This window comes from Amphiura filiformis, chromosome 5 (assembly GCF_039555335.1).
Source record: "Amphiura filiformis chromosome 5, Afil_fr2py, whole genome shotgun sequence".
NCBI lineage: Eukaryota > Metazoa > Echinodermata > Ophiuroidea > Amphilepidida > Amphiuridae > Amphiura > Amphiura filiformis.
The window spans coordinates 1,182,952-1,206,987 of record NC_092632.1 but is presented as its reverse complement, the minus strand read 5'-3'; the positions used below and the strand labels follow the sequence as shown (position 1 = coordinate 1,206,987).

Here is a 24,036-nt window from a genome sequence, read left to right as displayed (position 1 = left end):
TAATTTACTTACCTATAATCATGATATAGATAGCTATAGTTCGGTACCCAGGTGGGCCGGCTGCGTATTGGATGTACTTGGCAATCTGTTAATTTACTTACCTATAATCATGATATAGATAGCTATAGTTAGGTACCCAGGTGGGCCGGCTGCGTATTGGATGTACTTGGCAATCTGTGGCAATCCTTCGTAATTCTTTTCAATCTCGTGGTCTCTGATTATCGCCGATAAGGTGGACTCAAGCAAAAGGAACACGAACCAAGCGCGAGATGTAACGTGCAATAAGAATCGTACGTACCTGTAACAAATGGACATTAATATTGAAACGTAGTGACGAAACTGCCTCGAAGACGCCAGAAGGACACATGTCACCTTTTCAAGCTAGTTTATTGTCTTGCTTGAATTGGGCTAATCAATTTTGTAATCAGATCTGGAATTCTAACCAAATTTAACTGTTTAAATAATTTCAATTTCAACCTTTTGTCATCCATAAAAGGGTGTGCTTAGAAATAAACGTGGTTAATCTGTTGGCACGTGCTAAACGCAATCTGTTGGCACGTGTTTTTAAAAATACTAAACACTGCATGTATAATGTGGACAATGGGTGTATCAACTTTAAAAGCTCTGCCAATTGTCATCACCATTGACGCAAAAGGAGCATAGGAACCCAAATCTAAATATAAGAATCCCTCACACGTTCACATGCTACTTACGGTGCCTTTAGATTGCCTTGAACCCATTTCATTGGAACCAAGATGTAAAGAAGACATAAGATTGGTTTGAAGATAATAACCAGTATTGTCCAGATGGCGAAGGCTTTTCTGGATAGATTCAGCCAGCTCGTCCTTCCACGATACCACCGACTCAGAATATACTGCTGACAATTAGGGTTCACTAAAAACTACAACAAGACGCATTGTAATTAAGTTTTTAAACATAAAATATCATACCGTAATGTGTTTAACAAACTGCCGAATATCGATTCGTTTGTAAGTTGTAACGCATAAATTCTCTAGGGGACCTTGCGGGGGGCAGTAGGGGTGTCTGAGGGGGGATGTGCTTTAAAGATATAGTGTTGGGTGTCCAAAGCAGAAGCGAAAAAGGGATGTCTTAGAGGGAAGTTCCCCTTAGATTTGAAAAACATTTGCAAACTGAAGGCCCAATTAATTGAAGCCATTTGGTAGACCATTTTTGCCCTATTATTGTGTACCAATTTTAGTATGAAAAATCCGAAAATGGGTTAAATGAAAGCCCACGTTGAAGCCATTCTTGGACAAGTTTTGTATAAATTATTGCTTCAAACTTATAGTGTTGAGTGTCCAAAGGGGGATTTGTTTATCCATATACACATGGGCTATTGTGAGAAGTGAAGAGATGTGGATGCCGCAAAGACGCAGACCGTGAAGCTTGTGGCACCCAATCTGAACAAGATGGACATTTAACTTACGCTACAATATTAATATGTACTACAATGATGATATCATGTGGCCGAAATAAGAATAAATGAAATTTAATTGAACGGAATCATTAAATCAGATAATCAAAAGTACAATAATAAAAAAATATATAATAAATCACATATTTTGACACAAAGCTGAATGAAAGGAGAAGCGTATGATTCCTTCACATAAAGATAATTTGGACAAGATCGGAATCAAATATATTGTGCCAAATAAATTAATGGGGTATGGACAGACTGAACAATACAAGACAGGACAAGACGGGACAGACCCAAGAGAGACCCCCTACAAAAGACGTGATCTTAATCTTCCACACAGGGAGTGTGATTTCAAATTTAATTTGAAATCTGCACCCCCTGCGGAGATAAGGACATGTCTTCCATAGGGGTGTATGGATTTCAACTGTAATAGCTCTATGATGCATGTTGTTTTATGTACGGATAGGACTGGAATCAAATACAGCGCTCACCTGCTTGTAATTCAACTTGATAGGGGTGTATGGATTTCAACTGTAATAGCTCTATGATGCATGTTGTTTTATGTACGGATAGGACTGGAATCCAATACAACGCTCACCTGCTTGTAATTCAACTTGATAGGGGTGTATGGATTTCAACTGTAATAGCTCTATGATGCATGTTGTTTTATGTACGGATAGGACTAATCGAATACAGCGCTCACCTGCTTGTAATTCAACTTGATAGGGGTGTATGGATTTCAACTGTAATAGCTCTATGATGCATGTTGTTTTATGTACGGATAGGACTGGAATCAAATACAGCGCTCACCTGCTTGTAATTCAACTTGATAGGGGTGTAAAAATCCGAAACTGGGTTAAATGAAAGCCCACGTTGAAGCAATTCTTTAACAAGTTTTGTATAAATTATTGCTTCAAACTTATAGTGTTGAGTGTCCAAAGGGGGGATTTGTTTATCCATATACACATGGGCTATTCCAGTTGAAATCCATACACCCCCTACAAAAGACGTGATCTTAATCTTCCACACAGGGGGTGTGATTTCAAATTTCATTTGAAATCTGCACCCCCTGCGGAGATAAGGACATGTCTTCCATAGGGGTGTATGGATTTCAACTTGAATAGCTCTATGATGCATGTTGTTTTATTCATGGATAGGATTAATCGTATCCAATACAAGACTCACCTGCTTGTAATTCAACTTGATAGCATCTTGTATTCGTCTTGGTAGAGTACTGGCTAACTCAGATTCTAAATAGCTCTATGATGCATGGGGTTTAATTAATGGATAGGACTAATAGAATACAACTCACCTGCTTGTAATTCAACTTGATAGCATCTTGTATTCTTCTTGGTAAAGTACTGGCTAACTCTGATTCTAAATAGCTATTAGGCTCTTCTGATATCTTAATTGTCCTTTTCTGTTGTCGCCTACTTTTGTTAAAGCCTCCATGACACAACAACAACTTGATTTCCTTCGTGCCGTCAACCTTCGTCAACAGTTTTGATAGGAATATATCCAAATTTTCCTGAATATGTCGATATTGTTTACTGAATGAAGTCACCTGACCTATTTCAAAAGCCCGGATTAATTTTCCCGCATGGAATGCCGATTCCATAGGATCCTCCGTTGCTAGCAAATATGCCTCACTGGAGATCGCTTGGTAATAGTGTAATCGTGCTAGGGCGCAATCATAATGGGGCTCGCCAGCCCTTGAAATCATTGCATCGACGCTCGGAAATTCTGCTCCGAATTCCATCAATATCTAAAAAATACACAATTAAAATTCAATCAATCGATCGATCAATCAATCAATCAATCAATCAATCAATCAATCAATCGATCGATCAATCAATCAATCAATCAATCAATCAATCAATCTATCGAAATTTTGTAATGCTTTAATTGGGATTTAATATTAATCTATAGGCCTACACAGATCCTGATCTATATCCCAATGTCTATCTGTCCATATGTCTGTCTGTCCGCCTATTTTCTAGGAGACTAGGGGATGCACGTTTCTCAAACTTGGTGGGTGGGTGCATCTTGACCGTAACAGAACAAGTTTTAATTGTTGTCTTTAGTGGGTCAAGGTCACCCGAGGTCATCCAGGGGTCATCTGAGGTCAAATAAGTAAAAACTGTCTTATGGGCATGAATCTTGGTAGATACAATCAACATTTAGAGCCAGAATTGTGGAAGGTCATTCTGGGGTCACCAGTGTTCATCTGAGGTAAAATTAGTAAAAACTGTCTGGGAAGGTCATTTCACCCTCAGGTCACCAGGGGTCAACTGAGGTCAAATGAGTAAAAACTGTTGTATGGGAATGAAACTTGGTGGTCACAGTCAACATTAAGAGTCAAATTTTGGAAAGGTCATTTCGGTGTCACCAGGGGTTATGAGGTCTAATTAGTAAAAACTGTCGTATGGGCATGAAACTTGGTAGGTACAGTCGCCTTTTAGAGCTAAATTTTGGAAGGTCATTTCTGAGGTCAACTTAGTATAAACTGTGGTATGGGTATAGCGTCTTGCGTATGATTGCAACAGCCAGGTAATCGCAACAGCCGAGAACCGCCAAATACGGGTAATCGCCTAGTTTAGTATAATAGCCTACCTGGACAATGTCCCTTTGGTTATGACAGGATGCAAACAGAAGTGGTGTAGTGTACCGTGGAAACTCATCATCATCAGCAAATGCATTCAGAGCAGTTTTCATTGCAAGCTAAAAGAGGTATAAAGCATCGAGTTGAACTGAGGATTAAATGTGCATAAAAACTCCTCGTATTTAGAACTCAATTCGATATCTCTAGTCTGATGAGCTCTCATGTCCCACAAAAATACTGTCCAAACGTTCATACCAGAGGCCTTAACCAAAAAAATTAACAAAAATAGTCAACTAAGTTTTTTAACTAGAGTTTTGGCTTTAAAATAATGTTTACCCCATTACAATCGGATTTTGCATTGCAAATTTACAACTTTTTGAAGTGAACAAGGTGTCGAGAAAAAACATTCTTTCGTATCCTATTCTTAAATATGCAATTCAATTTTAATGTACTTTACTGTTTTTCAAGCTGTGATATGTAAAAGAATTACTAGCAAAATGTTAACCTGGCAATTAGGTCTACAATCATAACGTCAGTAGGAAACTTCACATTAATTTACTTTATTGTTATACATTTATGAATTTTAATGAATTTTGCCTCAAAAAATTCATATTTACAATAACTCACCTGGCTATTGTAATTTTTAAAATGCGTTTATCTCGAAATTGTCATTTTATCAGGAATTCCAGGATTTCTCAACCATTGTCAGTCCAAATGACTTAAACCTTATTAGGAACTTGAAGGTGTATTTTTAATAGATCTAAAAAATTCTAGATTCTTGGAATTCCCCTCCAATTCTGACAAAATTAGCATAATTAATCGTTTTCATTCAAACACATCAAAAAACATTAAAAAGGGCTCTGAACTGCCGAAGATAATGTTTTTAACTGTCGACTACAGTTGCTTTCATGTTAGTTCATTATTTGGTGTTTCCAAAAAATACCTGAATAACTATAAGCATGAAAAAATCCAATATGGCCGCCGTTACCATCACAACGGTGGACACAGCAACGGAAAAACACGACATTATGAGTTCTCATCTCATCTCATGCAAGACATCTTCATTCGACTTATCACGGTAACTGCATAAACCTCTGAATGATGCTTGCAATAAAAAATTAATATTACTTGAATAAGAGCTGCCACTTTCCACCCCATAGTCTGGTATTTTTGGTTGTGAATTGTTATATCAATGCACCAATTAAATTGTTATATCAATGCACCAATGGTTATTGATTGTCCAAAAATTGCCTTCTTTAATAGCTAACAGTCCCCCTGCTTACCTTAGATGACTGAAGTTTTTTACAGATCATTTCAACAGCAGTGACGGAATTCTGATCAATCGCGTGAAAAAGAGCGCCACCCATTGTCAGATTACCTTCCAGTAAGAGTTGCAGCATCTCTGAAAAGAAATAGGCCTATAACTTGTTATTTTGCCTTCTTCATACGTTTTAGTCTAAGTGTTCAAAACAGACCATAAACAGAAATAATGAGTGTGTTGATCAGGTCTGGGGAGATGTTTAGTAAACTCGAGTTAACATGTTCAACAAAACCAACTTTGAATCGTGGAGGGGGACTCAGGCTACAACTTGTCCAAGAGTTACGAATCAACCATCAGGAGTTTCTATCAGGAAAATTCCTCGACGACTCCCGTGTATGTCAAGAATACAGAGCTAATTCAAGATCAGTAGGCCTGATGATGCGTCGTGGACATGACGTGATACTGTCCCGTATACTGTAGCCATCTAAAACAGTAGGTCCAGTTGAAACAGAATTATAATCATGATAATAATCCAAATAACTTGATTCAACATTTAGCTAATTAAAGTTCTTTGCCAAGACCAAAGGAAAAACTTACGTTTTTCTGCTGACAGTTTCGCCAGAAACCTTCTGGCTTTCTCAAAGCGATTGATGTTGTTATTGATCCATCTGCTTGGAGCGGGAATCCCGGCCAGATGTTATTGTTTTACCGGAAGTACTCCTGTCTCCAACGTTGGTCTCCAACGTTGGTCTCCAACGTTGGTCTCCAACGTTGGTCTCCAACGTTGGGCTCCAACGTTGGTCTCCAACGTTGGTCTCCAACGTTGGTCTCCAACGTTGGTCTCCAACGTTGGTCTCCAACATCAATCGCTTTGAGAAAGCCAGAAGGTTTCTGGCGAAACTGTCAGCAGAAAAACGTAAGTTTTTCCTTTGGTCTTGGCAGAGAACTTTAATTAGCTGTTTAATCAACAGACCTGATGAACCTTTTCAGTCACTTGATTCAACATTGTTCAACACAAGTTCATTACGATATTCCACAAAGTTAGTCTTTTAAAGTAGAAACAACTAGTTTGAGGCCAATGGGGGCCCATGATGGAGATCTGAAATGAAACATTTAATGTTGATGCTGTTCGCCCGCGCCATCGTAATTAGTTTCATATCTTAATCAAAAGCAGTCGCCATGTACTTACTTCGAAACTATGAGGAGCCATTCCATGTCAACTCCTGGGATGTGCACCGCAGCACCTCTTCAATTTTTTCTTTTTCTGTTTGGTGGTAGATATTGATGAGAAAGTAAAATCCTGAAAATTTGAGCTTCATACGCTATTTCGTTTTCCCGTGGCATCAATTTGAAATTTAGGGGGATCAGCGTAAAAAATGTGTCGCAACGCGAAAGACGATGTTTGGAGGTCCATAATGTATAAAGAGAACCCCCTACAACTTTGAAAAGTATGTATCCTGGGGTACTTAATTGTGTAGAGTTCAAATCTGGCATCAGAAAACTTGTAAATCCTTTACTTTAAAAGATATAGGGCCCTCAAAATGCAACTTTGTCCATCCAGGACCAACATCGGGGGGTCAGAACTCCAAAAGTAAAAATAATTTTTTGTCCATTTTTTTGCCAGTCGGAACCCTTTGGTAGGACATTACTCTTATCCAATATGGAGTCAATTAGGATAATTTTAGCTGAGATATTACCCATGCAAAACTCCAATAGTACATTTTTTGTACATTTTGACCCCCTGAAAACCAATGTCAGACAATTTGCCCCACCATCAACTTTAGGTATGTTGAAAATATGTTCTTGGACAACAGGATTTTACTTTCTCATCAATATCTACCACCACACACAAAAAGAAAAAAATTGAAGAGGTGCTGCGGTGCGCATCCCAGGAGTTGACATGGAATGGCTCTGAGGCGGGATAATAATAAACAATTAACAAGCCTTCAAGATATAGACTGGTAGATGGGACGTAGATATGCAGACACAGACATGACACCATCACGCGATGGCGGACTAACCCTGAATTTACATATAATTTATCTTGGGTCCAATCTCTGCCCCCGGTCTCTGCCATGGAAAGTTTGCTATATCTGTATAAATATAATGATTGTTTGTACTAGATTTGGGTTTTTGCGTCTCATATTTGAAAGAACCAATGTTCATTTGCAATATTTTGAAACCACATACATACATACATTACAAGCATTTATATAACGCATCTACATCAAGAACAGCTCAGCAATCGCAAAACTATGATGGCGAACCAAAAGTACACTAGGGTTAAAGTCCCTAATTCAGTCTTAACATCTCCTGGTGCAGACATCGATTTGCAAAGATCACATGACGCCTTGCCTCGAAATCCCGATGGAAGGGACAAGTCTGATGAAGGTGCCTGCAGGAGGAGAAACCTTGTAAATTGCAAGAAAGTCATCTCAATTTCCACAATGAATGTACGGACAATTCAAGAACAGCAGTGTAGAGAGGAGCTTCTTTCTAATCTCATCGAGTACAATGTGGAAGCATCGGGAATTACAAGAGCATCGTATTATTCACGATGAACCAATTAGATACGCAAACATACTGGGCAGGACACTGATTACAAAGAACTAAGAACGATGTGGGAGCTGCAATTGGAGGGGTTGGAATCCTACTGAACAAAAATGCTAAAAATTCAGCCAGTATAAGATCACATAACAACAGAATTCTTATTGCAAACTTCCAGGGTATCCCAGCAACAACTGTCAACGATATTGCCCAACCAACGTAGCTGATGAAGACATAGTAAAGAATCACTACGATAGTATGAGGAGAGCCACTGAATCCATCCCAGCTCATAACCTCTTGATAGTAATGGTTGATTTCAATGCTAGAGTTGGACTGGAAGACGCTAAATTTACATACCACGACACCACTAACAGAAACGGAAAGTACCTTGTGGAACTAGCATCAGAGAAGAATCTCATAATTGCGAACACACAGTTTCGTAAGAAAGCTGGAAAATTATGGACATTTGCAAGCCGAGGAGGGAATAAATACCAACTAGACTATATACACATACGAAGAAAATGGAGGCACTGTCTGCAGAACGCTGAGGCACACAAACCCTTTGCTGGTGTGGGCTCCGATCACAGAATAGTGTAGGCAAGAATAAGACACACCAGGTTTGAAATCCTTGCAGACATAGAGGAAACAGCCACGGATAAATATAGCCGATTAATCGCTGCCAATAAAGAAACAGCTGAGAAGATCATCCCTGCAAAGAAGCGATCTCGAAGGGCAAACTTTTCTCGTGATCCAACAGTCATAAAGGCAAGAGACCATATCAGGGAGATGTATGAGGTGTATCAACTGGACACTACTGATTGTAAAAGAGAGGAGTACAAGAAGGCGAAGAAAAACCTTGATGCATACAACAAAGTTATCGAGGCAGATCTAAATGGCAAGTTACAGGAGGGTGAAAGAACGCATGTCAACTCCAAACATGGTGAAAGTTGGAAACTGATCAACGACATCACTGGTAGAAAGGCATGCAGTTCAGGTCAGTTGAAGGGTTGCCAATTGGTACAACCACTTCAAAGGCCTTCTCAGAAGCCCTCCTGACATTGATGAGGAGGAAGAAGAAATAACGCCAATTTTAGACGAGCTTGATATTAAAGTGGGGCCATTTGACAAAGAATAATATGAAGATGCTAAAGCATCTTTGGTTGAGGGAAAGAGCTGTGGAGAGGACAACATACCTCCAGAAGTGCTGAAGAGATGCGACCTAGATGACATTGTACTTAATATTGTTCCTATCCCCAAAACAGGAGATCTTAATTCAGGAAGCAACTATCGCGGTATCAGTCTAACCTCCATTGTAGCCCAAACCTACAACAGAATGATACTTAATAGGATCAGACCAGAAATTGACAAGCATCTAAGAACAAATCAGAATGGATAGTTGGTAGAACGACTGTTGGACACATCCTTGCACTATGTAGGCTGATTGAAGAGGTAAAGGCGCATAACCTGCCAGCGATAATAACATTCATCGACTTCAAGAAAGCTTTCGACACCATCCATAGAGGCAAGATGTTGAAGATACTCCATGCTTACGGTATCCCGGAACTTATTGTTGCAGCTATTGGCGAAATGTACCAAAACACAATAGCCAAATATCACCAGATGGCGAGACAGAATTGTTTGAAATCTCAGCAGGAATATTTCAAGGGGATACCCTTGCCCCATACCTGTTTGTGATTGTCCTCAACTTTGCACTGAGAATAACTATTGATGGCAATGAAGAGGAGCTAGGATTCCATCTGGAAAAGAGGCGAAGCAGGAGAGTTGGCCCAGTCGTGGTGACAGACTTTGATTTTGCTGACGACATTGCACTGTTGTCTGAGGAAATAAAGCACAAGAACTGCTTCATAGAGTGGAGACTTCAGCTGCTAAAGTGGGCCTGAAGATGAATGGAAGTTTAAAACAAAGTATATGTCCTACATACAATAACAGGAGAGAAAGCATCACAAGACATGAGGGTGTAGTTCTAGAGGAGGTCGATGATTCCAAATACCTAGGCGCTTGGATGAAAAGCACAGAAAGGGATGTAAAGTTACGTGAAGCAGCAGCATGGAGGGCGGGCAGTAAACTTAAGAAAATCTGGAGGTCAACTCTTACCAAAAAAAATAAATAAAAAAAATGTAGATATTTATATAGCGCTTTATGCCGTAAACAGCCTCAAAGCGCTTTACATTTATTCCGCCGTCATTAGAATATGTCGGAACCACGTTTGCAGCCTACAAGTGGCGCAGGGTCCATCAGTACAACGACTGTGACTACCCCTAACAGCTTCCCATTGCACCTGGGTAGGGTGAGACAAGCGAGGTAAAGCGCCTTGCCCAAGGGCGCAACACGGTGGTGGGACGGGGAATCGAACCCACGCACGTCGAGCAAGCTCTCGGATTATGAGTCCAAGGCCGTAACCACTGAGCCACCGTGCCCTTACCAGGAGTTTCAAACATCGAATCTTTGCTGCAACAGTGGAGTCGGTGCTGCTTTATGGATGCGAAGCATGGACCATCGTCCCTAAACTTGCAAAGGGTCTGGATGGCATGGCTGTTATACCCGCATGCTAAGAACTGTTTTGATTGTGCATTGGAAGGAACTTATGTCAAATGCAGACCTATATGGAGATCTTCCAAAAATAAGCCACGAGATCAGGGAAAGAAGAACCCGGTTTGCTGGCCACTGTTCCAGAAGTGAGGAGCCCGCATCAAAAATGGTTTATTGGAAACCCAAGCATGGGAGGCGGAAACCTGGAAGACCTGCTCTGACCTACACTGACATTCTGGACGACGACACTGGACTGGAGGCAGCAGACTTCAAGACAGTAATGGAGGACAGGAAGTTGTGGAAAGCCATCACAGTTCGAGGACATCACTCGAATTAAGCATTAAGCACATCAAGAACGATGCGCTTGGAAACACAAGAAACAATGGAATAAAAAGACAATTAATGCATAAATAACTGAGTCTTGAGAGACTCCTTAAAAGTGGATATGGAGTTTTTGACAGACTTTGGAAACCACAAACGAAACTGGGTGCTATGAAGTACAAGATTGGGCTACGAGTATACATTTTACCAAGTTGCATATATATGCAAGACATTCTTTATTATGCTCAAAAACGAACTTAATTATAAGAAAGTTATCTAGTGCACATAGTCTCCTTCACAGCCGGTTTCAGCCGCCTGGGACTACCAGAGCAAAGTATTCTGTTTTTGCCACGGAGCGACACTCATATGGAATTTGCACTTACAAATAGCCCATTTGGGTGCTATGTGGGTCTCTTATCTTTTAATTGCTTTATTCATTACACCCAATGTTGGCGGAATTTATGTCTAATAACATCTTTAATTTGGGCTCATAATGCTATTGTTGCCAGATTGGCATGAGAATTTGCTTAATTTGCATTATGCATGAAGTTGTATTGTCATGTAAGAATCAAGCAATTTATCAAAGGGATGACAAATGTTCATTATCTATGGGGATTGAATCTCCTCACGCCAGTTGCCTTCAAGATTTGATCCATTTAGAAGGGATGGTATCCATATGTCAGACAACATGGGCAACATTAAGTTCAGAGAAAGGTTGGGGCAAGCCTTAGTATTCTTTAACAGGCACCCCAAGGCGCTAAAGTTTCCACCAGGATAGGCTTGGGGAGGGGGAGGGGAGGGTGAAGAGGAGGAGAAGGGGCGGGGTAATTGCAAGTCCCTCAAGAGTGAGGAACTTGGTTGGATATTTTTATTCTTTGGAGAAATTTTCGGTTTGATTGAAAAACATAATTTGATTGTATTTAATATGAATTGGAATAACAAGTATAATGCTTTATAATATCTTTCTGTGTAAGAATTCCGGATGCTTGTTGATAATTATTTAAGATTCCTGTATTTGTATTACATATTCTTCATATTCTTCATATTTGCCTACTTATAAAGTGAAACAGAACAGTAATGGCAATAAAACACTCTGGTGTGTCAGGCAAATGCCTATCTCAAATAGTAATTTTTTGTTGTGTCCCATTATTTTATCTATGAGCAATAAGGTTTGAAAAAGTGAATTTATGAATCTTTTTAAGACTTATTTTTTATCATGATTATTGCTCAAATAGATTTTGGGTCATTTTGGCCAGGAATGCTAGGGTTAGTCAAGCAAGGCCAGTTAAGGGCTCTTAAGAGCAGTCATGCAAACCTAAATCTTTGGGTTTTTATTCTAATCCTCATTGCTAAGTCCCCAGTTATGCATATTATCCTGGGGCTTTTGGGACTTGGGCCCCTGGTGAGGGTGTTGCGAGCTATTTGTAAAGGAGTTGCCTAGATACAGCATTGATTGATTGTATTGGTTAGCTCTCGTTTTTTGTCAGTTTTTGGCATCATTGGTTTTTGTCTGTCACACCAGAAAGGTTGGAAAAATGTATCCCACCCGCCCACCCAATGCTGTTGATATATCAGGAAGACAAAAATAGCAGAGTTCCTTTATATCCTGAGGGAACTCTTTGGTAGAATTGAGGTCCCCTTTTCTACCCGTGGTATAAGGGCGGGGGTAATTGCAAGTCCCTCAATAGTGAGGAACTTGGTTGGATATTTTCATTCTTTGGAGACATTTTCGGTTTGATTGAAAAACTTAATTTGATTGTATTTAATTGAATTGGAATAACGAGTATAATGCTTAATAATATCTTTCTGTGTAAGAATTCCGGATACTTGTTGATAATTATTAAATATTCGTGTATTTGTATTACATATTTTTGCAAAAATATATTTGCCTACTTGTAAAGTGAAACAGAACAGTAATGGCAATAAAACACTCTGATATGTCAGGCAAATGCCTATCTAAAAAAAAAAAAGGTTTTTTAAGACTTCATACAGACTATGAGGTTACATGCTGTACGTAAAGGCTTACAGGCTGCAGTTTGCCACATGTTAATGGCGGCAAGTATGATCAGAAGAATTTATGTGGTGGAATTAAAACATTTATACATAATTTTTGGCAACAAATTTCAACCAAATTGCTATTTCAAAAGAATATTCTTACAGAAGGATTTCTTCTAATCAAGTTTAGCAACAAAAGACATTGGTAAGTAAGTCACTTGTTGTACAAAAAAAAACCCTGCTGTACATGGAAAGCATGATTTCCTAGTTTTCATATGGATTGTTAGTTGATAACATTTTCCTCGTATACTATTTTCCAATTTGTATATTTCTTGCTATAGAATATTACAGACCTATAATTTTTGCTTTCTTATAGTAAAAATCATACCTTTATTCCCATGGATTGTATGAGTATAAGAGATTAAAATATTAAGGTCATAGGCGTAGATCCGGGGTAGGGCATTAGTAAGACATGTTGCAAAGAAATATTCTACGTCCAATCAAAAGTATGCAGCGGGCCTTATATTAATCTGTTATTCAAAACAGGTAAATTGGGTAATTATGTCTCCATTTAGCATGTTTAGCCTTCATAAACAGGCTAAATCTATTACAAGCTTTATTCAAATGATTGTTACCCATATTTGATGTCAGTATTGAATCGCCTGGATGGTTAAATAGGTGTAAATGTAGGCCCTATTTGCTTTTTGATGTAATTGTCCACAATCACAGAAAAATTTACTTTATAAGAAAAAAAATACAACACAGTTTGAATACAGACATGATTTCGACTGCATAATAATATATTAAAAGGTAGACGCGGTACTATTGGCCGAACTTCGAAGCAGCCAATATATCGATTTTCATTATCTTAATCAATATATTATTGAAAAATAACACTTTGATGTTTTGCAAAAGTTAATTCTACAAATCATATACTTTGAAAACGTGCTTGATTTATTGTTGTTAATGAGTTATGTACGTTTTACAAAAGTGTTGTTGTTTCAGCCCTCTTTACAACATAACTCAAGTATATCTGTGATATTTAAATTCTTCTACACGCTCACTATGAAATGATCAATGCAATTTTTGCCAAAGCTCACTACCATTCTCAAGATGATGTGAACTATCAAATCGCAACAGTTTAAAATAGCTGCTTACCTTAATAACCAAAAATAAAGTCCGTATAATGTCATTATGTCATAACGGAAGTCTATTAGCTTGTAACCTACTTGGTTTCCACTACATCAAAGGCAAGCATGTTTAGGGGCAGTTTAGGGGTCTCATGTCGACCTTTGTCAGGTTAGCCCCTAGAAACTTGACCTATACATCAACTATTATTCGGGTAAGATGTTATGTGGGGGAGATTAGAGGAAAAGGGTATTTTGCAAATTTTGAGGAACATTCGTTGTTGGACATTTGTATAGTATAATACATATACAAAGACAATCACATGATTGGCTTTGATTTGTCATATTTACTGTTTTCTATCGGTTTTACACATTATACTCACAATAAAAATCGTGTGGACACACACTCGCTTGTAGCATAATTTAATTGCTGGCTCGCTTGTAAGTTACATTCAAAAGTAGGCTACCGTAAACACACCTAATACCCAGGAGCCCAGTGGCCATTACCAAAATCTATGTGTCATGGTTGGCAATTCTCCCCAAGAGATATGCAGATTAGATTAGATTAGGCCTACGGTCAAGTCACTCTTTCTGCGTGCTTTGATTGGTACCAAAGTTTGAATCCAATAAAACCAGCCGTACTAAATCCGCATATTACAAGCCGACGACAAAGTCGGCTTGTTCTGTTTTACGCTAATTCTTTCTTTCTTTCTTTCTGGCAATCTGCCTCTTCTTCTACAAACAAAATGCGCCGAAGCTCTAATTAATACATGTTGGTCACTAGTGGCATGGGCATTCAGGGTGTTCACAGCTTGACCATTGCTTGACCTTTGACCCCGTATGCAATACAAACTAAATTTGAACAATAAGATATGTCAAGTTATAGTGCTGCATATGATAGACCTTAGTGAGACAAAACAAAAAGTCAATGGTGACCTCCTTGTACAATGTTTACTTTGGGGTTAAAAGGTCAAAATGTGTAAAATTTCAAACAATGAGGTATATCAAATCTGAGTGCTGTATATGATAGACCTTAGTGAGACAAAATAAAAAGTCAATGGTGACATCTTTGTACAATGTTGACTTTGGGGTCAAAAGGTCAAAATGTGTATAATTTGAAACAACGAGGTATGGCAAATCTGAGTGCTGCATATGATAGACCTTAGTGAGACAAAACAAAAAGTCAATGGTGACCTCTTTGTACAATGCTTACTTTGGGGTCAAAAGGTCAAAATGTGTACAATTTGAAACAACGAGGTATGGCAAATCTGAGTGCTGCATATGATAGACCTTAGTGAGACAAAACAAAAAGTCAATGGTGACCTCTTTGTACTTGGGGTCAAAAGGTCAAAATGTGTAAAATTTCAAACAGCAAGGTATGGCAAATCTGAATGCTGTATATGATAGACCTTAGTGAGACAAAACAAAAAGTCAATGGTGACGGTCAAAGTTTAAGGGTCAAAGGTCAAATTTTGAAATTGGTCAAAATTGACCCATTAATGTTATATTTACTGCCGGCGGCTTGTACTCAGAATCTATTGACTCTAGTTCCACCTTTCTTCCTGAATTACATGTAGGGTAGCTGCAGGTAATATGGGACAGCAGGTAATATGGGACACCTGTTTTCATTTTAACAAAAAGTAGCTTAGAGAAGGTACACACTTTAAGTTGATTTGTTAAGTGTTTAGAGACATCAATTGTGCTTCTAGTAGGTATGTCACAGTGGCTGCACAATAATTCTGCTACACTGTGCATGCAAGCATAACAGTGAATTGAAAATGGCGCGATTCAAATTTGGCCAATTTTAGAAAACATCCATGTCGATAAATGAATTTTTTCATATGCTTCATTTATCCAAATTGTTTAAATTTTTAATATATGATGTGTGAAGCCTTTCCGAGGCTAACATCGGTTCCTCCAAAATTAAAATTGTTTTGTTTAAGAGCTACTGCCTGTTTTTATGGATTTTTGAAAATCGCTCATAAATCAGTAAATATAGGCCTATTGAAGTAAAGGAACTACCACCATTTAGCTGAAATACTAATCTTTCTTAGCATGTAAATTAATTCCGTCGACAACAAATGAAACACTTCCCTAAAACCAGTTGAAGCAAAACATTAATCAATGTGTTTTTTAGGGAGTAATTTTCCAAACCGCAATAGCTCTAAGCCATTGTGTGTGTCCAAGGCCATACTATTTTTGTATACGAGGTACAGTAAAATTGCTGTTCACTTTTCCGATTGTCCTCCCATGTTAATCCAGATGACAAAATGTTAATTTAAAGTCTCATTGCAACTGAATTTTAATTTTTAATTTTCGGACTTGGCTTTGAGTAATGGTGACACATACCATGTTTACAGTAAAAATTAAAATTATATTCTAGACACCGTCAAAATGTCAAACTTTTTATTTTTTTGTATTGTTTTTAAATAATTAACTGCAGTTCATTTATTCAACCTCATAACAGGATCATACTTTAAAAATTATGATGAATGAACAGACGTTCATTAAATATTGAAAAAACCTAAAATTACTCATGCCTAATTTGCATAATAATAGCATAAATACTTAATTAGCTGTAATTACCTAATTTGCATAATTAATTACTTTTTGTGTATTTTTTGTTATCAATTGAAAGAACGTTGTATACATATGTGTGCAAAAAAAACCGCACCTTTATATCATGTACGGTTTTCTATTGGCATCAATTTTGCATATTAATTAGCTGAACTTAGTCATTTTTTGAGATTTAATTTGTCTGCAGATTGGCGAAATTGCTAAAATAGTATATTTGGTTAATTTATTATGATTATTCAAAGATAGATTTTTTAATTTTGTTTTCTGTAACGAAGTCAGGAAAGATAGGAATTTAACATGTGATATTTAAATTAATGCTGCTTTTTCAAGCAAGCGTCTAAATATACCTTCAAAATCTCGAAATGTGCCAATTTTGTCATTACAGCCATTTGTGGCAGGATTTCATTCCATCTACGAGCATCTTTAAATTGACGCTACATCACAATGCATTGACCGATTTCAATTCTGTTTTTTGATTTTTGATGCTTTAATACAGCTCAATAATGTAGGAACATTAAATAACGTGTTTCTGCTGCGATTATTTTTGAGGTGATATGCCTACTTCTAGAAATGCAGTTTTGGAGTCTGTGTATCAAACTCTTGGAAATCAATGCCAAAAAGAGTGAAATTGCCCAAAAATTTACGTCGTTTTTTTGGCCTGATATAAAATCAATGACGCCACATTTTATGATTGTGTATCCAAATACTCTGGTACTGAGGGTGCATTTGTCACTTTTTATAATCTTTAGGTGATGGGTTAAGCTTATCAGCAGGTAAAATTCAACTGAAAAGTGGCACTTTCCTTTTATAAATGATTATTTTCTCTGATTTTCAACTGAATGGGTGCAGGTAATATGGGACACATAGGAAATTGTGTGCATTGTCAATGCGAAAAGCAAAACTATTTAGAAAATTGAATTTTCTTGTTGAAATTTGCATTTAACATTCAAAATCATGTAACAAAAATGTTTTTAGAACAAAAGAGTGATTTTCTGAACATTTTGATTTTCACCATAGAGATAACACAGTGTCCCATATTACCTGCACATGCAGGTAATATGGGACACTTGACGATGACGCATTTTGACGTCATAGCGTCAAACAAACATAAAAACAAGATAACATTGCCTGTTTTATTAATCTTAAAGGACAGGTTGTTCATCATAACAATCTCTTTTGGGCATATCTTCTATAGTTTTTATGCACATAAGCTAAACGTCCTTAACCCTGGCAGAAATTTGATATAGTTTTGATAGTATCAAAATTGTATCAAATTGTATCAAAAAGTACTGTATCGAAAGTGTATCAAATTGGGACGTTTTTGATATATATCAAAAATGTATCAAAATATATCAAATTGTATCAAAATATATCAAATTGTATCAAAACATATCAAAAAGTATCAAATTGTATCAAATCATATCAACTTTGATACAATTTGATACACTTTCAAGATTTTGATACAGTTTGATACTTGCAAAAATTTGATACGATTTGATACACTTGAAAGATTTTGATACAATTTGATACACTTGAAAGATTTTGATACGATTTGATACACTTGCAAAATTTTGATACGATTTGATACACTTGAAAGAATTTGATACAATTTGATACACTTGAAAGATTTTGATACAATTTGATACACTGGAAAGATTTTGATACGATTTGATACACTTGCACAATTTTGATACGATTTGATACACTTGAAAGAATTTGATACAATTAAAAGATTTTGATACGATTTGATACACTTGATTGTTCAACAGCCAGTTTTTTTTTGATACACTATATTTTGATACTAGCTGATATCATATGATAACAGGATGTATTCCAAGTGTATCAAAAACTAATGCATCTATTTATACTTTCTTGAAGCAGTGTAACCCCATCAATGAAACGCTGATCTTCCTTGGGGCCCTATCAAAATCTGTATCAAAATTATATAAAAAATAGATTGTGATTACGGCAATAACATCATACATTATACCCTGCTGCACTTACAGAATTGAATAAATTAAATACGGTACTGCAAACATAAATTATGTATCAGCTCTCTGTAATATACATGACATCTTGGTTTATTCAAATTAACCATTAAATAAAATCTTTCTGAATATAAGTTGCATGACTGGGGCTGGAGTCTGACCCCTCATATCTGACAAAACTCATTTAAAACCAATGTCAGTGATACAGTGTTCAGTCTACACAACTTAAAATGCATTTGCGATTTAAACAGCATTGACAATAGGTAGTCCAGTCCATTTTCATGTTTTTAACTCGACATTGTGGCCCCGATCTTCATGATATACATGTACCCATATTTTCATGATTGTGGGAAAAATAGTCTTAAAGTTTGTCACTCATATTCCTTATTAAGAAACGGCATCCCTAATGAAAAGTTCTGAATCTGATGAATCCATTTTCCACAATTAAGACTGTGAGAAAAACAGTCTTTAAATTTATGTTTTTCATGTTTTGTCATCAATTGGAGGCATTTATTTTTTGCATATCTATCTTCGTCACTGTTTTGCAGGGCTGGTAAATGTATTCTATCATCATTCATGTCCCATTGTAGTTTGCAGTGCTTGGGTCCAATTTCAGCAGCAACTGAAAGAAAATTGTACATAAAATTACGAATTAGTTTAACTTAAAAATTAACAAAATTTATATTTTATTGCCACTTACACATCTGGCCGTTTTCCAAAACAACTGAAAAAATATTTTGTGTCGGCGAGAAATTCATAATCATCAAGGGTCTATGGTTAGCCAGGTATTTCCACATCACTTTTAGAGTCCGCCAGAGAAGGATACAAACATACATGTAGAGTACTGTCTTAACTTAACCCCTCCCCCTTTTTTCCCCTTAATTTTTATATAAAAACAGAGATTTTTGGTATTGGCATAAAGCTCATATTTTACTCGTTAACATTAAGTACGGTAATACTAAAATTTATCGCCTGAGATAAATTTCGTTTAGTGCATAATCTGCAATATTCTGCATATCCTGTGAGGCATTGTTAAACACACGTTTTGCTTCTCATCAAAACTGCGCGAACAAGCTTAAGCAACTCAAAATTTGGAAACAATAATTTTAATGGTACATTTTTTTTGTAAAGGCTCAATATGTACACTGTATAGAAATAAGAATACAAAATATTTTACCATGTCCCTTCCTTTAAGTTTTGACTTTTTAAAAGCTAAATTGCACTAGCAGTAGTGGTTTTAATATTTAGAAGCAAAATGTGTTTCACAGAATCACAGTGGACGTAGAACGGTAAGTATATCAGACTTAAAATTTCACTGGGATTTATGAGAAAATTAAAAGAATTTTCTTCAGATTCAAAATTTTGATAAAGCGGTTTTTAAATACCGCACCTTTGGTAATCCTCCAGACTACAGTATAGTGATTTATATGTTGGTGTTTGGTGTTGCGACAGGTATGGAACTTCATGGTTGCATATCACAGAACCTGTATGAAAAAAAAATAATTAAAATTAAAATGGTATTTGACAATCTAGTCTCTTATCATAAGTGTTGGCCTTTTGGTTCGTGGAGAGACAGTCATTTTACTGGGTCAGTCCCTCTCAAATCACCAAATGGGTTGACTGGTCACCATCTAAGATTTTGTTTAAAATCACTTATACCATAGCCCTATGTGCCCAAAGGACACATTTCAAACGGTAGGTCTCTACTCCTTGTCGTTTCCGAGAACCGGCCTATTAAAAATTGGGTCAGACCCCCCCTTTTTTTTTTTTTTCGTTTAGACCTACTATTTGAAATGTGTTCATTTGGCACATACATGTAGGGCTATGATATAAGTGATTTTAAACAAAACCTGAGAGGGTGACCAGCGAACCTTTTGTGAAAACTAGGTGATTTGAGATGGACTGACCCTACTCATTATTCTAAAAAGAGCATCTCAATTGCAGACCATGCACATAGCATTTTTTTGCCTTTATTATTTTTAAAGCAATTATTATTATTAAAGCCATTTAATGCAGGGCTGTCAACTCTCACGCATTGGGTCACTTTCTCACGGCCTCACTCCATACAACCCCCCCCCCCCCTACATGTACATATTCTAGGGCTGCTGTGGCTCAAATAATCACTGGTCAAAATGAACATTGTAGTCGGCAAATCCTGGTACGGCTGTCTCACGCCAAGCAATTCCAAAAAGTTGACAGCCTTGTTTAATGTGTGATTTGCTCCACAGTGACATCAATATTTCTTGAATTTATACTTTTTTGCATGATTTTAACGCCCAGTGGTACATCCTAGCCCCTTTTATATCACATGAAAGACAAAGTCAAGACAAAGCACGTTTGTGTGCTTATCATGTTAATCAATTCCCGGTTTTATACAGAGTAAATAATATGATGATTCTCATTTGCGAGAATCAGCTTCTCATGCAGTAAAGTCTGATTCTGAAGCGACTTGTATGTTTTTGATTCTCGCAAATTGGCATGAAATTGAGGCCCTGCTTAAAGCTCCAGAAGAGCTATTCAATGCCCGGTGGGTTCAGTTTGTATTTAAAGGTAGGACGTATGACCGTTCCAGGATTTGAAAATGACCCCTATTTCACGGGGAATCAAGGACATTTGCAGCAATTTTACCCCCTATTTTGCGCGAAATCAAGGACAATTTGCCCTCAAATACCTCCCCTATTTTTATCATTTTGAGGACGCATTTTCATTTCACCCCCTTATCACGAGGAATCAAGGACATTTTTTCGAAATAAATACCTCTATTTTTACCATTTAAGGACGCTTTTGAATTTTTACCCCTATTTCATGGGGAAATGAGGACAATAACAAAAACTGTAGCGGTAAAACACAGACGAAAGTCCAAGAAATATACCCTATTTTTCATTTCAAGGACAATTTTGCTCCAAAACACCCCTAATTTGGACAATCGTGAACAATTTTGTCCTCGAAAATTCATGGACATTTCTTGAAAAGTACCCCTAATTGGAACCATCATGCGTACACATTGTCAGTGAAGACTGAACCCACCGGGATTCAATGCTCTCCTGCAAAAGACATGTCCCTGTCCCTGAATTTATATAATTTAAATATGTATATTAAATTATCATTATTTAAAATTACCGTAATCAAAATGTCGATCAACACTGTGCCGCGACTGCTGACCTTGATGAGCAGAAGTGTAGTATCGTAGCACCACTGCAATGTGACTGCATTGTACGTCTGTGTGATGACTGTAGCTGTATGCACATGTTCATGTGTTTTAACATGTTTAAGCTTACATCTTACATCGATGTTGATCTAGCTCGATCTTCCTTCCAAGTTCCAATAACAGCTCTCAGTTGTCATGGTTGTTTGAGAATAAATGCACAATGGCCATAGAAACTAACACAGTGACTTTTGATGTGGAAATTACCTCCATAACAATTATTATTTTCGAAAAGTTTTGCAGAGCTCTGTAACCGTTTATTTCATACTGGCTGCCATTTTAAAAACTGTACAAAAAAATTCCTTTAAAAGGGGATGGTTAGCTACATCAGAGTTTTCTGGTCATATGGGAAGGAATACTTGTAGAGTAATCAGCAATGTCAGAGAAAAAGATTCTCAGGGGCTGCAAGATGGGATAATTCAATATTAGTAAGCACCTCCCCCAAAAAAAGGGGGGCAATATAAAAAATGCATTAAAACCTTTGAATAAAAAAAGAAGAGCTTTTAAAAACCAAAAAAATAATAACAATATAAATAAATGGTTGCATTTTTTAAATTAATTTTTTTTTTTTTACTATTATTTTTTGTGTATTAAAAAAAGTGTGTGGGGGTGGGGAGCAATTCTGTTCAAAAAAATCAGAATAAAAATGATTTTTTATTAAATTTTTTAGAAATAAAAAGAATTCGAAAAAAAGAGCATTAAACATAAACAAAAAAAGAATAAATAAATAAATGAAAATAAACAAAAAAAAATGAAATTTATGATAACGGAAGGAAAAAAAATACTGAAGAAATTATTTTGTATAAAGAGAAACAAAAGAATTCCAAACCAAAAAAAGAGCGCATTAAACAACAAAAAATATCATGAAATAAAATAAATAATAAAAATAGTAAATAAATAAAATGAAACAAAAATAAAGTAAAATAAAATTAATTAGACCTTTTTGTATTTAAAAAAATGGGGGGGGGTTGGTAGGTTGAAAAAATCCAGAAGAAAAAAATAAAAAATGAAGACATTTGTTTGGCATAGATAGAAATAAAAGAATTAATTCTAAAAAAAAAAAAAAAAGATAGCTGTTCATTGTTTACCAATCAAATCCTTTATGTTCATGCATGTATATTCCTTGTTTTTTTTGGTGTTTTTTTTTGTGTGTTTTATTTTATTATTTTTTTGGCAAAATTACATCAAAAATGGAAAGTTTTGTAATTTCAGGGTTTTACTGGGGGAACAGTAGGGGAAGAGTTCGACTGGGGGCATTTCCCCCATGCCTGTGTGGGACGATAAACACACTTCCATGCTTTAATGTTTATAATTTAATGTCCAAATCCCTGTGCATGCTCATCAATGTTTAATGTAAAAAAAACTAGTTTGATAGCCATTTCAGTAACACAATTTTCAAAGTTCAATTTGATACATTTTGATATTGTCATTTCTATAGCAAAATATTCAAAGTCCAATTTGATACAATTTTGATATAGCAATTTATGTAACAAAATGTTCTAAGTCCAATTTGATATGATTTTGATACAGAAATTTTTTTCAAAGTCCAATTTGATATGATTTTGATACAGAAATTTTTTTCAAAGTCCAATTTGATATGATTTTGATACAGAAATTTTTTATCAAAGTCCAATTTGATACAATTTGATATGATTTTGATACAGAAAAAATTGTCAAAGTCCAATTTGATACAATTTGATATGATTTTGATACAAAAAAAATTTCAAAGTCCAATTTGATACACTTTGATATAGATTTGATACTATCAAATTCATATCAAAAACAATTTGATACAGTTTTGATATACTGAAACTATATCAAAACTGTATCAAATCAGGATTTGATACAGTTTTGATACATATTTGATATGAATTTGATATAGTTATTTCTGCAAGGGAATGGTCCCATATTACCTGCAGGTACCCTATATGTTTAGGCCTAGGCCTACTTTGAATGAACTACAAAATAATTGTAAAGGCCTATATAGCAAAACAGTACAACATACTTACCCAGATGGTTGTCGTGAATAGCTTGAGCAAATGCATCCCTCATGCAACTTAACCTTCTGGCCAGACTTTTTCGGCTTTTCATCATAAATTGTGCAGTTTCCATATCGTTGTTTTCCACGACTCCTAGAAACGGATCAGGAGATTTTCCAGGCTCGTTTTCTTCAGCTCGATTACGTTTTTTCTTTTTACCCATCTTGAAGTGGGCTTTGAGTAATGTATCTCGATCCGACAGCAATGTGTTACGCTTCGTAAATTTTACTGTAACAATAATTGCTTAAATTCGGTTTCACAATTCATTATGAGTTGTTGACCTGTTTCTATTCATTTCACTTTTCAATAACAACATGAACAATTTTGTCCTAGAAAAAAACCGGGGATATGTGATCAAACCATTAACTCTCTTCACGCGGGTGTCG

At 36.4% G+C, this 24,036-nt stretch overlaps 1 protein-coding gene and 1 long non-coding RNA gene across 2 annotated transcripts; both read right to left on the bottom strand.

The window, feature by feature from the left end:
- Positions 1 to 76: 76 nt before the first annotated feature.
- LOC140151777 (short transient receptor potential channel 4-like) lies at positions 77 to 23,904 on the bottom strand. The gene is made up of 6 exons (XM_072174113.1): positions 23,621 to 23,904; positions 5,324 to 5,442; positions 4,052 to 4,159; positions 2,751 to 3,203; positions 714 to 901; positions 77 to 298 (listed from the first exon to the last, which is right to left on the bottom strand). Exons 1-6 carry the CDS (start codon positions 23,811 to 23,813, stop codon positions 94 to 96), a joined length of 1,266 nt encoding a protein of 421 aa, XP_072030214.1. The 5' UTR covers positions 23,814 to 23,904; the 3' UTR covers positions 77 to 93.
- On the bottom strand, positions 17,663 to 22,048 carry LOC140152434 (uncharacterized). The gene is made up of 3 exons (XR_011859018.1): positions 21,527 to 22,048; positions 19,797 to 19,890; positions 17,663 to 19,028 (listed from the first exon to the last, which is right to left on the bottom strand). It is a non-coding gene; the product is annotated as an uncharacterized lncRNA (long non-coding RNA).
- Positions 23,905 to 24,036: the final 132 nt, after the last annotated feature.